Below are 15,274 nucleotides of genomic sequence, written 5' to 3'. Positions count from 1 at the left end.
ATAAAATATCCAGCTCCTGTACTTGCTCGACACAGTCAAGAATGGAATCCGAAAGCAAAATATCCGGTTGCCGTTTGTGCATGTGACGTACATTGCCAAAGTTGCTCAGCAAATTTTGAGACCTGGTGAGTGTTGAGAAAGTGCTTACACACGTTTATAGCAAGACAGCTCTGTGATTTATTTACTCAATTGCATGGCATTTTAAAGCTTAATGTTGCTTTTATCCTTAACTGTTGTGTAACAATTTTCATGGTTTAAATGACAACGATTTTGGTAAAAACTACTTTTGTAATGTGTTACCCCGTCTATGAAATCATGGGTACAATCATAAAAAAAAACATAAGGAGCATCAAAGATGTCAGAGCCATCAAAATGTTCCAGATAGGTAATCTGTATGGCTATGATAGATAGATTACATGATAGATTTCAAGATACAGTATTTAAGTTTTCATTTATTAAATGAAATTAACTTATTACGTTAAAGATTTTGATACTACATTTTATTATTTTACACAAAAAAATACCCGATGTTGGATTCCTAAACATACATTTCAGTCTCTGACATGGCCTTACTCTGTCAATATTAAAGATATCAAGGTTATATTTTCACAGAATGTTTTTTTAGTAGAATGATTTTAAGTAGAAAACAGGCAATCACACAAAAAAGTGACTAGTTGGGATTTCATATGTGCTTCATTCTGTATAAGTTTGCCTAAACCCTGACCTTTAACCTTTCTTCAAAGAGGAACACATGTATTTGGTGATAAACCGGTTTCTTCTGAGGACTCAGTTTCTGGACCTTAATAAAGTCCCTGACTTCTTCAAACTCTTTTACAGCTTTGATCTCGAGGTACCAAAGTTTCATATATCTGCTATATCTGAAATGATGAACCTGCTCATGTTTATAGAGTTTTTGTTTGGTCTCTGTCCAGCACAAACTGGAACGTGAATGGGTTTTGAGCGTGTTGGAGGAAGGGATAAGAGATAAGTTATGCTACGAGATCTGTGAGAAGCAGAATGTCTATCAGACTCTCCTGGGCTTTGGGAGCAGTCCACTCTCTGATCAGTCCTCTCAGGTACACGCATGCAAATATATATTTGACCACAAAATCTCTCTGTTTGTCACATTGGTATTGAGGTGCCCTAGGCAAGTTTTGTCATGGAAACCCCGTCATCCTCCAAATAAGCTTTGAATTCTTAGGGCTTTATCATATAACTGGGGCAATGTGGCGCCAGGCGCAACGCAAGTGATTATTCTGCTTGTTATTTTCACGTCATTTGTCTCGTTTAAATAGCAAATGCATTTGCGGCCATTAATGCGCCCATGGGCGAGCTGGTCTGAAAAAAAGTGTTTTCAGGCGCATTGTTGGCGCGTTACTATTTTGAGGACACTGAAATAGACTTAAGTCTTATTTAAAGAGTGCATTAGTAACATGCGACTATAGAATGCTCGTACACTCGGATTTTGATCTTTATGTACACTGTAGTAATGTGCGCCATTGCCTCGCTAGAGAAGCGTTCAGTCTTTGCTCTTGCAAATTCCGCCGTCTAAATAGCGAATTCGCCATGGCACGAGCGCAACTGGCTCTTAAAAAGAATGGAAGATGAGACTCTGCTGTTCGTCCACACACAAACGCAATACTCAGTCACTGAAACCAAACTTTTTTGAAACCTCCAAAATTTCAAGGTTTTTAGAAACTCCGGTTTCAGTGTTGTCGTGTAGACGGAGATTTGGTGTATGACGTGCCACTATCTCCTTTGTTTGACGTCAGATTCCAGGCTTCTGATTGGCCAACACGGCTTTATGGTTAGGGTTATATCGCCAACTGTTGGTTTGGCAGCTCTTTATATCGTGTTTTTGCGTTTTCGTGTGGACGCGGTTTTTTTTAACAAAGAAGGAAAAACTCTGTTTATAAAAATGCCCGTGTATGTGTGGACTAGGCCTGATTGGTTTACTCCACGTTTGGCCAAAACACACCCATTGCTAATTGATAAAATAGGAACAACCCTTTTATACCATGCGCTGGGGTCGCCCACCATTTTTCCCGTAGTTAACTAGCAAAAGTAGATTCGGACATGTCCTAAGTGCACCTGCGCCCTGCGCTTTAGACTATGCGCTTAGATCATTAAAATAGGGCTCTTATTGTTAAGAGACATTGTCATTCTAGAGAGCTTTTTATTGGACAAACATTTGTATGTGTTCTTTGACGTGATTAACACAAAAGACAATTCAGTTAAATGTGAATGTTGTCAGTACGATTTGATAAAATACACAAAGCAGTAAAACCAATAGGATTTAACAGACTTGTGTAAAAAATAAAAATGTATTACATTATTTGCTACAAAATATCATTACACACCTCTTAAGCTTTGAACTTAAAGTTAATAAAACTGGATTTAATAGAGCCACAGGGCCAGTTTGTAAAAGGATAGTTCACCTAAAAATGAGATTTAGTTTACAGATGACTTAGCTCACAGATACGAGTTGCAAGAAATTGCATGTTTGAATTGAAAGTTTTCTCCTCTGCTGTTCTAGATTCAGATTGTGAACGTTTTGCACCAGAGCGCTCGTATCAACAGAGCTGCTTATGACCTCATCAAAGCCCATGGAGTCTTAACATGGATATTACAGCTGATAGGAAAGAGGTGAACGGGGATTTCGCTTACCTGCACATTTATATCTTTTATCTTAATGCGTCTAGAAGCTTAATGTAGATATTGTGCTTATATGATTCCCACAGGTACATCGACAGCAGGTTATTGAATCGTGTCATTGAGCTGCTCCATACGCTGTGGTTCACTAACTTGGGTAATAAAGAGAGTCAAACAGAAGCAGGCGGCGCAGAAGAGCGACCACAAACCTCAGGCAAATGTCTTCCTCTTCCAATCATCAATGAGTTTCTGTGCACACTACTCACACTCATCAGACATCTGGGGTAAGACTGGACATCATTTAAGACATACAGTTGATTTAACTTGAAGGGTTTATTTCATATTTCAATATTTTCTTATATTCTTTTATAACAGTCCAAGCCTATTTATTAAAAATGAATTACAAAAAATGAGTCGTTGGTGTTTGTCACAACTGCGTGGACATACTGTAACCACATTTTTATCATAACAGAGGTCATTTACATATAAAAGTTGTAAAGGAACAGTAGCTAAAACAGCCTGTTTATAGACCGTTTCATTGGACGGCGCCTGACCCCCAGTTAAATTCTGGTTTGTGTTTGGCAAGTGTCTTAGAATATAACTATTTATATTTAATTTAATTTACGTTAATATTAATTTGTATTATTATTTTACTGTATAATAATTGTATTAAATAAATGATTAATTGAATTTTGTTGTATGTTCATTTTATTAAATAAACAATTTGTTGAATGGGCTCTGTAGTTCAGTCGCATTTAAAGAAACCATATGGTACATTGACATCTAGTGGTTGAGCTCGGTATCACAGTCTAAATTCAAAATATTGGAGAGACAAGTTTAACCAAGTAACGGTTCTTCTCGGTTTCTTTTAATTGTTATCAGAAATAATCTAAAGACACACTATTGTTTGTGAATGTGTACCGGAAGTTCAGCTGGGGTCACAAAAGTGCGCATGAGCAGTAACGTTCTTTACGTTGTTAAGATGAAACTTCTATAGGATACAATACAAATGAAAGCTGTGCTATAAAAAGCTTTATTCTCCCTGTTTTTTTTAGGGAGAAAAGTAATACGGGTCTGAAGTAAATAATGCCAGAATTGTCATTTCTTAGTAAAACTTTCTGTTTGTTTCTCTGTTGCTGCTCAGAGGTGGTGTGGCTGTACCTCAGCTGAAGGCATTCCTTCACACACTCTCTTCTGTACTGATGCATTGTGGGACAGCTATAAATGCTCACAAGGAGGCTGGCTGGCTGACACTCCATCCACGGAAACCTTCTTGCTCCGAAGTCCTCAGTGTCCTGCAGCTCTGGGGAACTCTGGCCAGAGACACCTTCCTGCTGTCGGCTCTTCAAACTCTAGCCGACAAACACAATGTCAAAGAGCTGCTTGGTAAGATGTAATGTCATCTTTTGCTGTTGTAATGAAAGGTAATCGGGACTATTGGATCTTAAAGGGATAGTTCACCCAAAAATGAAAATTCTGTCATCATTTACTCACCCTCAAGTTGTTCCAAACCTGTATAAATGTCTTTATGTTGAAAACAAAGGAAGATATTTGGAAGAATGTTAGCAACGGACATTTCTAGGACATCATTGACTGCCATAGTAGGAAAAATAAAAATGGTTGTCAAAAGTGCCCTTGGACTGTTTGTTTCTAAATTCTTCAAAATATCTCATTTTGTGTTCAACGGAACAAAAGTTTTCAAAGTTTTTTTTTTTTTACTTTTTCCTACTATGGTAGAGAATGATGTCCCAGAAATGTCAGTTGCTCAGATTTTTTCTAATATCTTCCTTTGTGTTCAGCAGAACAAATCATTTAAACAAGTTTGAAACGACTTGAAATAAAGCAGTGCTTTGGTCTGAAAATGCCTCTATAAGAGTGTGTTCACATTTGGCGTCTTTTTTGAGAAGAAAAAGTTGACAAGGGCGCTTTTTTAGTAAAAAAAAAAGCTGGCAGCGTTGTGGTTACAAATAAGCAGCCAAGGTGCAGCCGGATATGCTAAGCAGCGTTACGGAATTCTATTTCAATTATAAACAGAGAGCGTCTTTGCAGTAACCGATCACATATTTAAAAACTACAATACTAATTTCTCGCTAGAAATGCAATCAAAAGTTATTGAAAGTGAAAATTAAAAATTAATTTATACAAAACTATGCTCCAACCGGCGTTTCCAGCTGCCATTTTATTTTTCAGAGCTCGATCCTACTTGACCAATCACCTTCCTCCCATGTTGTTATAAGAACTACAGGTCTCGATACTCGCTTGTCATTGGTCAGCTGTGGGAAAAGGCGCTTTTTTATATATTTTTTATTTATTTTTTTAGAAAAGTTGAACTTTTTTCAACTTCAAAAGACGCTCTGAGCTGCAGAAAAAGACTCTGACGTTGGTGTTTAAGGGCGTACTCTCATTTAGCCCGGTTGCTCTCAACTGTGCCCGAGCGCGATTGTCCCCACTCCCCCGCTAGCCTGCACTCACATTGCTCTTTACCATCCACACCCGGGCACGCTTTCATCATTACGATGTGACTGCTTCGAAGCAAACGTAAACAATGCGATCCCTCTCAGAACAACGGAATCCACTGCAATGTTCAGTTTGGGGCTTATTAGAGGGAGCCGGGGACCGTTAAACTAACCATGCCCCGGGCGCTGGAGCGATCACACTAGTCAAATGAACCGGCTTTGGGGGTCAAACATACTCGGGCACAGTTCAGATTGCCTAGTGAGAGTACACCCTAAGAAAGCGCTCAGGTCTTTTTTGAATACACGATTTACTCCATAAGATTATATTGTAAAATGGAAGCTGGCAGCTTTAAAAAAAGACGCCAAATGTGAACATAGCCTATGTGACCTACTTGAATTGTATGGCTCTCTTCTGCAGACCACAAACTTGTTTTAGAAAACTTTGGTAACAAACAACACTGGCCCCCATTGACTTTCATTGTATGGACATTTCTCAAAACGTCTTCTTTTGTGTTCCACAGAAGAAAGAGTCATATACATTCAGTTTTTCTTTATAGTCTCTGTAGCCATTCACTTATTGTATGAATAAAGAAAAGCTAAAAATTGGGACAGTTTACCCCAAAATATTTTTTTACATTTTTGGGTGAACTGTTCCTTTAACTATCCCTTAAACAAAAACATGTACATACACTGGATGTAATGTCACGCCAGGCAGATAGATGGCCAGTCCTTGGACTTACAGAAACAAGATAAATGTTACACAAACAAATCATATGTTTTCTAACTAAACATTTCATTTGTATATGCAGGCTCTGGTCAAGGAAAGAGAGGAGAGAAAGGCCAAGGAAAAAGTCATTCGGCAAAGCATGCTCCTTTCCGAACTGAAAAACAGGACGACACCGGAGATGGACAGAGTGATAAACTGGAGCAAACTTTGTTGGAGGATTGTAAACCTCTGCTTAGAAACATCATCATACACTGGGAACCAAAAGAGCAAGAGCGTTCATGTGACAAGTCTGAAAGCTTCACCAAAAACAAACCCGATGCTAGCGATCTAGATGATGCCGCTGCATGTTTAGTAGTCAAGTGGTCCCTTAAGTCATTGACCGAGATTCCGTATGAGGACAGCAATACCTTAGCTGTTTTAAAATGGGTGCAGAGGATCGTACTGCCTCGCGCAGATATCCTAGATGCTTTAAGTGATGAAAGCACAAGAAAGGACTTCCTCAAACTTTATCACCAGACATGTGAGCACACGGCCCAAGAGCAGCGCTTCACAGCGGATACCCTACAACTCTTCTCTGCCATCATGATTCAGATGCTGGAGGCAAACTGCGGTTCTGTGAGTGACTTACATCAGATGGTGATAAGCACGTGCTTGGCTTCAGATGTCGATAATGACGCCAAAACAGGTGAGATACCCAAAACAGTAAAAATCCAATTTAAAGCAACACTATGGAACATTTACTCACACGCTCCCCCATGTGGTTGATAAGCGCAATTGTTTGTTACTAGTGTCGTAAATACTGTAGCTGTATAAGCTTCCCCGTGGGCAGCGCATTTTGAAATGGATTTTTACAAAGAGAATGACCCACATTGATAAACTATTGACTATAAACGCTGCAATATTTCATGAAAAAATAGGCATCGTAATTTTCAATTTCACTGGGACTTTAAGGTCGAAAAACTACGAAGTGTTGCTTTAACATCTCCCTGAAGAAGCACAACTTGAGTGATAAAAGCATTCAAGACCATGTTCAATTTCATTGCCGTATTGAATTATATTACAAAAATGGGGTTAAAAATGTCACTTTTGTCCACTTAATATGTTTTTTTTAATAGCACTTGCATGTTTAAATGTTAAAATTTAAATAAATGTTAATAAATATATAAAGTAATACATTTGAATAATGAAGTAAACAACTCTTTAAAAGAGATTCAGATGCAAAAAACAACCGCCCAATAATAAAAAAATGCTAAACATTTTCAACCAAAGTTTAGAAACACTACATTTTCTAGGCTGGCATGTTGTAGTCCAGAATAAAATGCAAAACATGGTTTGCTACCAATATCTTAGGGATGGAAGTTTATTAATATTAGTCAAAAGTTATAAAAAGTCCAAGCTTTTATTGTCTAGTCACACATCTGTTTCATTCATACTGGAAGCCTGAGGTACTTTTATTCAACCCCTTATTCAAAGCCGGTTGATGAAAAAGAACTTGATGTGCGTTCTAAACATCAAAACACTTCTGATAATTGGGTATTTTTAATTATTCACATAACTTAAAAGTGCACAATGACAGTATCCTGAATGTTTATTACTGCCTATAATGTATTATTGAATATCGGGACATCTATTTGGTAGGGCTGGGTTTTGAGACCATTTTGGCGATTTGATTCTTATTTATATGGTTTTGATTCAATATCGATTAGTTGTCAGTATTTCATTTAAAATATTAGTTTTGCAGACATGGAATCCAAATTTAAATATATAACTGAAACCCTCCTACTCAGCTAAATGAATGAAATACACATTCATGTTAATAGTATAACCCACACAATTGTTTTGAATTACTATTTACTTTGAGTATCCAAACATTACTGTAAAAAATAAAAACATTGTAAATGTACAACAGTGACATTCATGAACAACTGAAAAAACGATTTCAAAATTCAACTTGAATAATGGCGCCATCCTCTGGACAAGAGGCGAAGTACAGATAATATTCTCTGAAGCACATTCGGAGATATTGTTGCTTTAAATTAAAGATCGATTCAATTCGAAGAATCCATATTTTTACCCAGCACTACTATTTGGTATAGAGCTACATTGCACATTTTAAAAACAGTCATAGATGTTATATTGTATTTCCATTTTGATTCAGTTTTCAGAACTGATTTATTTATTCAGTACCGAATGACGCGAAAGAAAAGTGTCCCTGTGATGTTTTTTCTTCTCACTGATGCAGTGTACCATTTAATTGTTTTGTGTGATTGTTTTAGGGACAGAAACAGGGTTAAAGTTGCTCTCCTTGTACATCTATGAGATGTGGAGTGGAGCTCAGTCCCCCGGCCTCCTCCTGACCCACGCCAGACTGCTGAGCCGAGACAACAGGACAAGCATTAAAAAATCAAAATCACATGTACTTCACATGTGTAAACAAATATTGTCTGCTGTAAACCCATAACTTTGCTCGGCTCGTTTGTGAGATTCTTTTGCAAAGTTGTTGGGAAAAAAAGTTGAGTGAATCTGTTTTGTTATGTTCTGAGTAATTGTTTTAAATTTTTACCCAAGTCAAACAAATGTTTTGTGTTTTATTGGGTTGGAGTGTTTGCAAGACATTTTGCACTAGAGCTGGGTTTAGACAAACACATTTTGAATAGCCAGTATTTCATAGTGTTACATATAAGTCAAGTATACAATCTATATTTATAAAAAATATGCATGACATGTAGACATTTAAAGACACATTAATTGAGATATCATGGTTTTAATATGTAATATTGTACACGAATAACAGTTTGCTGATAGTGATTCCATGATGCTTCTCACATTAAACATCGAGTTTAGCTTCTTAATTTCTTTATTGACAGCATTTTTATTCTGTTCTGGGAGATTCATAATCTTTCATTAGTGGCACGCCAGATTTTTTGACTCCAGGGCCCCTACACAAACAACAAATAAAAATGTATTAATTATTAAAAAAGTAATATTACTGTTTTATCAAGTGTTTCAAAGACTATTTTTAGCTAAGCAAAATGTCAACTACACATTTTCTCAGCTGAGTATCTAGATTGTTTTAATCAGCTCTCTATGTCGGGAATCTGTATATTGTGTATGTGACTTTCAGGCACTGACAAGGGCACTTGTTTTTTTATACATTTGGACAGTAATCTGAAACAACCGGCGACATGGCCACATATTAAAACACAGTCCCTACTGCCAAATTTCACTATTTCCCAAATAGAAATACAGCCGTTTTGCTTTGTATTGTGTTCATTTTTAGGAAACAAACCTTCTGTCAGGACAGAAACGGTCAACTCTGTGTGCCCTGACTACTTAAATAGGGAGCTGATCAAAGCACCCTTAAAGAGATAGTTCAGCCAAAAATAAACATTCTGTCATCATTTATTCACCCTCAAACCTGTGCATGACTCTTTAATGGAACGCACAAATCTGTCTCAGTGGTTTTGATTACAAACAATGGAAGTCAATGGGGTCCAATGTTGTTTGGTTACCAACATACTTCAAAATATCTTCTTTTAAGTTCTGCAGAAGAAAGTCATACAGGTTTGAAATGACATGAGTGTGAGTAAATAATGAAAGAATCAAACCAAGTTTTTTCTTTCAAGAACACATATTACACGTTTTGCTAACGTTTGACAACCACATACTCAAATACTTTTTGTAATTAACTTTTTTCAGTTGTTTGATTTGTAAAACCTAACAAACAAAAATACAAATATTTTGTGTAAAGACTAAGATCTACACGTACATTAACAAAATTAAATGGCATTTGGTTTGTCATTATTCGAAATAAGGCAAAGATTTTCTTCCATTTTCAAGTGTAGCTGAATTATCCAAATACTTTTTGGTGCCACGAATACTTTATATTATGAATAAAGTTTAAACCGGAATTATCGAAGGAATGAGACACTTACCTTGACTGCTGCCCAGAGTGTGAAATATGTAGCAAAATAAGAAAGAATAATCCAATGAATGCTGCCAGAAGGACCCAGAAAATGAGGACAATTGAATCTGAAATAGATATTTTAAATGGCGTTAGATGTTATATAAATGGAACAATGGTTAAATACGAGTTTACAATCCTCAGAGGTCTGAAGAGAAATACAATCGAGCTCACATCGGTTGTACGTCAGTGTACTCGCGTTCACTAAGACTGGATCCAGATAGTCATCGTAGTACTCGTATCCCCATTCATATTCTGTCGAGTTCTTCATCGTCTTACAATTCTGTGACAGTACAGATGGTGCTTTAATCAACACTGACAATTATCCAGAGACCGGCCACATATAAGCCACGGCCCCTTTTCTGAAAACGTCAGTGTAACCCAAACATTTTCACATATTTATGTATACATTGTAAATACACTGTATAGAATAGAGTATATCTATTCTATTTTTTACAAGAAGGTAATTGTTAACAATTAAGTTAATTAATTAACTAACATCAATTAACAACGAACAACACAGCATTTATTAATATTAATTCATGTTAATTTCAGCATTTAGTAGGCCTAATACGTTATTAAAATTACTGTTAACATTTGTTAATGCACCATGAACTGAATAACTGGATTGACATAAAATAACATTAACAAGGATTAATAAATGCTGAAAAATTAAATTGTTCATTAATGTTAGCTACTTATGTTAACTAATAGCACCTTATTGTAAAGTGTTTCCGCGTTATATTTTACCTGTTGTTTTATTAAAGTAATTTGGGCATTAATTAATTTTTATACTACTGTGATAAACACGATAAAGTGATGCCTGTACAATTTGATGTTCTTCCCAATGCGTTTCTCAAAAATTTGCAGGGGAAGCAATATTTTTTTAAATCAGGAACCTCAATAGGGTAACAGTCTGTCCATAATCCACAAAATCAATTGCAATCGATCGTTTTCAGCGTACTTGTCGAAAATGTCTATATATTACATAATCTGGCATAATTGTATGTTTTAGTTGTTGGACACATTAAGAATGAGGCCCTTAAAATTTCAGTTCAGGTCGGGAAATGTTGAAGTGTTGAGAGTTCTGATGCCTTTCTCCCATCCGCGTCTCCACGCAGGCGCGCAGCAGCCCATTGCGCGCACGCGCAGCACACTGAGCACATCAGGCAGAGAGCCGCAGAAGTGAAGCCCTCCCTACTTTCCAGTAGCTTTTGTCTTGGTGTGAAGGTGAGAGGTGATGAACAGACTAGCTGTGCCTCGAATTCACAGCTAATTATCCAAAAGACAAACCGCAAATATTATTTTGCTAACATCTATCGCTTATGAGCTAACGTGTTAGCTAAAGTTTCGCAGTAACTTATATCATTGGTATACATGCTAAATTACTGGAGAAACGACAGCTGAATACAGTAAAATGAATAACGTCATCAGAATCGCCTCATTGATATGTAAACGTGCTAACTTGCATACATTTGTCAGGCAATGGCGATGAATAGGCTAAACAAAATAACTAAAACATGTCTTATTAGTTAATATGACTTACATCAAGAGTCTTTTCCCTTGAAATGTAAATGTTTAAATATGCAGATATATATATATGCAGCTTGTTTTGGTTATCCCAGATAGCACAGGTACATCTGTAAAATGTCTGCTAAAGATCTGGAGATCTGGAAAACATCTGCTGTGTAAAAACATCTGCTAAACATCTTAGAAAGAGCTGTTGTACATCCATTCTAAATCATACACATCTTACAGACATCTTCTAGAGGTATATATGACATCTGACAGCAGTCATCTCAGAGATGTAGGGCACATGAGCAAACAGCATCTGCCAGATGTCTTGCAGATGAACATGCAGACATCAAATCTACAGAAGCAAACAGACGAGGATATAAAAGGCTTAAACCAAACCTCTTTATGTGTATTTTGGAAATTTCCTTTCCATTAGCGCAAAAGAAGACATGAAAGCAAAATAGACCAAAATTGAACAGTACATTAAGTGTCCTGCCTTAAACAATAACTTTGCTAGTTTGATGTCAGACTCCTCATCTAATAACTATCCATTTTTACATGTTGTGTAAGCTGATAGATCTAAACAGCCCTCCCTCAAATGTGAAACAAAGTTCTTGTCACTGTGTGTGTGTGTGTGTGTGTGTGTGCATGCGTGCGTGAATAATAATAATAATAATAATTAGTTAATCTGCTGTATTTTTGTATTTTGTCAATCATTTTTTGCAGTGTGTTTTAATTATTTTTGCAGGTTTTTCTCATATAAAATAACAAATTAGCACCAACTGCCTTTTTCAGTTTAGTGTGAATGTCATTGTTGGTGTCCCAATAACACCAAAATAATTATTTAAATGTTTATTGGCTTGTTCAAAATAAACAAATTATTAGTGAAAATATGTACTTTTCCTTTAATTCTCCAAATTACAATTAGCATTTCAGGATAGGCCTTTTCCACCTCTTTTAACACTTGGAAAGCCATGGCGTTTTTGCTAACAGTCAAACCAAAAAAATGAAAATGGATCTATTTGAAATACATTCATTTAAAAGGGACATATTACATGACATATTGGACATGTAACTGTGGACCTAACGTTTTATTCTCTACCTCTGTCACTGCAGACCTTCATCTTCTAATGCAAATTAATTATCATGGTTAGTGTGTACTGAAGTGTTAAATAAGATTTATTTTATTATGACAACTGTAGCAGTTTCTACAATTAAAGGAGTCTCCATTAACATGACTACATCAGCAACTGTTCAAAACAAAGCAGATACATTGCAAAGGCCGTTTTCACAAAACCAAATTAAAGTAGTTTCTTAAGGAACAAAATAGGGGTTCAATAATACAGCCTACACAATTCGCAATGGAATTAAATTAATGTAAAATACACTGGTATGAAACCTAAATAACAGTTACAAACATCTCAACAAATCTAGCCATGATGAATAAATATTTTAAATATCTTATTATTAAAAAAACATACATGTATAGTAGCTTAAATAAATCTAAACTATCTTTATATTTAATAGCGTTTATTGTTTTATAAACGTATAAATTCAATTACACAATATTTATGTTTTTTAATTTAGCACTTTATACACCGATGCAGATTTAAGTCTTCTGAGCAAAAAACCCTGATTTATAACGTTGTTTCACAGTTATAAGCTTCTTAACCGTTTCCATGGTGACTCGTGAAATCTGTGATCCATTGACAATGTCTTCATGTTGTTCCTGTGAGCACGCGTTAAAGGGTTCATATGGCGCGTACACGTGTTTTTCTGTGTCTTTGGTGTGTTATAAGTTGCCCATGCATGTATTAGACTCGTAAAATTGCAAAATTAAAGTGTCGGAACAAAAGATGCATTCTATCTAAAAGCAAATGCTCATCCAGACCTGCCTGAAACGCCTCGTGTAACCACACCCCCACAAATCTACATCAGTTCGTGGTATGATTTGACTGAGACCGCCCAAATGTATACGCAAGTAAGGTGGGCGTACCTGTCAGAACAATTGCTTTGGAACCTGATGTTTTTGAACCTTAAATCGTTTATACACATTGCATTACATCTTACGATAATATTCGTTTAAGCCGTGTCATATCACCCCTTTAACTCTGGGTAACTTGCGGGAGGTTGATGAAACTTATCCTTCAAACGTGTTGGAACCGACATACCCCGAGTAAGCAAGGTTTGGGTAAATCAACCCAGAGTTCAGGGTTTAGCTTTCTGGAATACAGTACACCCCTGGTGCCAGTCAGTGTCCTCTGTTAGAGCCTGGTGTCCTTGGCTTTAGTTTGTGTATGAGAGCTCGCAGGTCAGTGTTGGTTCTCACAAATGGTGTTGGGTGAAAATAAACCCCTGTCCCACAGTATAACCTGAGGGAAAGATCAGAGTTTAAAGTAGTGTGTTGCATTTTCAGAGGGAATTAGCATGTTGGTGGAAACTATAACTTAGTGCAATATTTATAATGGACAGAGATTCAAAAATAGATTTAGTACCAACTGTCTTCAGGCTTCTGAACAATGTAGCCTACATGATATTACATGTAAAATAGCTTTTAATTAATACATTTGCAATTTAATGTAAAATTGCAGATTAGCCTACCCCATGTACTTATACCCTTACGAAAATTAACCATGGTTTTGTTGTGGTACAATTGTAGTACACCTCATGGTTTTTTGGTGTATTGATTATGGCAAAACCATGTTTTTACTACAGTAACCATCGTTTTACTATGGTTCTTTAAAAAACATAATTTTCATAACCATGGTTATTTTGTGGTAACCACGGTTTTACTACAGTAACCCTGTTTTTTTGCTTTTAACTGTAGTAAAACCATGGTTCATTTTCGTAAGTCTTTACGTGGGTAAAGTCAAACGGACATTTCTCGCAAAATCACCCGATAGAAATGATAGATGATTACAATTATGAATCGGGGTAGGGCAATGAGACGTTTACACTTTTGTGTACTTGTCCAATATTTTTTGGTTTATTTTTTAACCACAAAAAAATCAGCTTGGCTTTAAAATCAACTATCGTTTCACTGCCGTTCAGTACCACCAGGGGGAGCCATAAAAACATCACCGCGACCGCTGTCAGTGCACATTGAGGATGCGTTCTTTTTATGCACTTTTTTTCTTCGGTTGTACAATACCAAATTACGGGAAACTGTTTAATCTTAATTTGTTGGAATGTTTTTGGCATTGGACATGGAAAGTCTCCAAAGTGTCTTAGGAAGTTAAGCATGCACTTACAACACGTTCGATTGAAGTTGCATATAGAAATGCACATTAAAATTATTCTCCCTTATGACAGGGGGTTTATCTTCACAGGACATTGGGATTCATGCAAAAAAAAATTGAATTTGACATTTTATGCTGATAATGTGAGCAGTGCGTCAATAAAACATTGTATAGTAAATAAACAACAATAAAAAAGTGTAGCTCTTTCTGTTTAGGTAAAGAGAGGACACTGTTGTTTTGAAAGAATATTTAGGCTACCCTTCATCCAACCAAATGTGGATTTGGATGACATGTGACTACTATTTCAACTTCACACATATTTCATAACAAACCATCCCTCTTTCAAAATATGTGACACCAGAAAAGCACAGGAGAGGAGACCGCATTACACAAATACAGCTTTGATAACAGTCTTCATTTGTCCGAGTTCAGTTTGAGAGCGTCTTTGTGTGACAGAGAGATGAATTGCTTACCTTGTCACTTAGTTGGTAAGGTGTGTGGTTAGTTTGGCCAGACGTTAGTGTCATGCCCATGTTATTTACCTGTCTGTCCTTTCACTGTGTCAATGTGTGTGTGTGTCTTGTGGAGGTCTTCCTGTGCAGGGCCAGTATAAGAGAAGGACTGTGTGAGCCGCAGATGTTTCAGTTAGCCTCATTTCCTGGGCGGAGAGCTCTCGGCTCCAATAGTAAAGCAACAGGAGCCCGGAAAGAGGGTGAGCGAG

General features: G+C 36.6%; 2 protein-coding genes across 4 annotated transcripts in view; one reads left to right on the top strand and one right to left on the bottom strand.

The window, feature by feature from the left end:
* The window catches only part of urb1 (URB1 ribosome biogenesis homolog), a 40,126-nt gene extending 31,815 nt beyond the window's left edge, over positions 1 to 8,311 (top strand). For both annotated transcript variants that reach the window (XM_057350732.1, XM_057350733.1), the window contains 8 exons: positions 14 to 125; positions 744 to 850; positions 933 to 1,076; positions 2,537 to 2,646; positions 2,742 to 2,936; positions 3,797 to 4,038; positions 5,918 to 6,520; positions 8,112 to 8,311. In XM_057350732.1, the coding sequence (XP_057206715.1) occupies positions 14 to 125; positions 744 to 850; positions 933 to 1,076; positions 2,537 to 2,646; positions 2,742 to 2,936; positions 3,797 to 4,038; positions 5,918 to 6,520; positions 8,112 to 8,296 (1,698 nt within the window). In that variant the 3' untranslated portion in view covers positions 8,297 to 8,311. The remainder of the gene's footprint in view (positions 1 to 13; positions 126 to 743; positions 851 to 932; positions 1,077 to 2,536; positions 2,647 to 2,741; positions 2,937 to 3,796; positions 4,039 to 5,917; positions 6,521 to 8,111) is intronic.
* Positions 8,312 to 8,659: 348 nt separating this feature from the next.
* LOC130564575 (melanocortin-2 receptor accessory protein-like) lies at positions 8,660 to 15,208 on the bottom strand. 2 transcript variants are annotated; one of them, XR_008964281.1, is made up of 4 exons: positions 15,096 to 15,208; positions 9,974 to 10,082; positions 9,771 to 9,867; positions 8,660 to 8,774 (listed from the first exon to the last, which is right to left on the bottom strand). XR_008964281.1 is itself a non-coding variant. In XM_057350736.1 (4 exons), the coding sequence occupies exons 1-4, from the start codon at positions 15,084 to 15,086 to the stop codon at positions 8,708 to 8,710; spliced, it is 333 nt and encodes a 110-aa protein (XP_057206719.1). In that variant the 5' UTR covers positions 15,087 to 15,180; the 3' UTR covers positions 8,660 to 8,707. The 2 variants fall into 2 exon arrangements, 1 of the variants encoding a protein (XP_057206719.1); XM_057350736.1 differs by having other exon boundaries at positions 15,027 to 15,180.
* Positions 15,209 to 15,274: the final 66 nt, after the last annotated feature.

Source organism: Triplophysa rosa, linkage group LG14 (genome assembly GCF_024868665.1).
Source record: "Triplophysa rosa linkage group LG14, Trosa_1v2, whole genome shotgun sequence".
NCBI lineage: Eukaryota > Metazoa > Chordata > Actinopteri > Cypriniformes > Nemacheilidae > Triplophysa > Triplophysa rosa.
Note: the sequence above shows the minus strand (reverse complement) of the source record. Positions and strands in the feature narration are given on the sequence as shown.

Bases quoted from the DNA above. Each gene is read 5' to 3' on its own strand.
- LOC130564575 (XM_057350736.1), bottom strand. From the start codon at position 15,086: ATGGGCATGACACTAACGTCTGGCCAAACTAACCACACACCTTACCAA. The intron at 10,083-15,026 runs GTAAGCAATTCA...GTACTGTCACAG, and splicing joins CTTACCAACTAAGTGACAAG to AATTGTAAGACGATGAAGAA. The intron at 8,775-9,770 runs GTAAGTGTCTCA...TTGTTTGTGTAG, and splicing joins CACTCTGGGCAGCAGTCAAG to GGGCCCTGGAGTCAAAAAAT.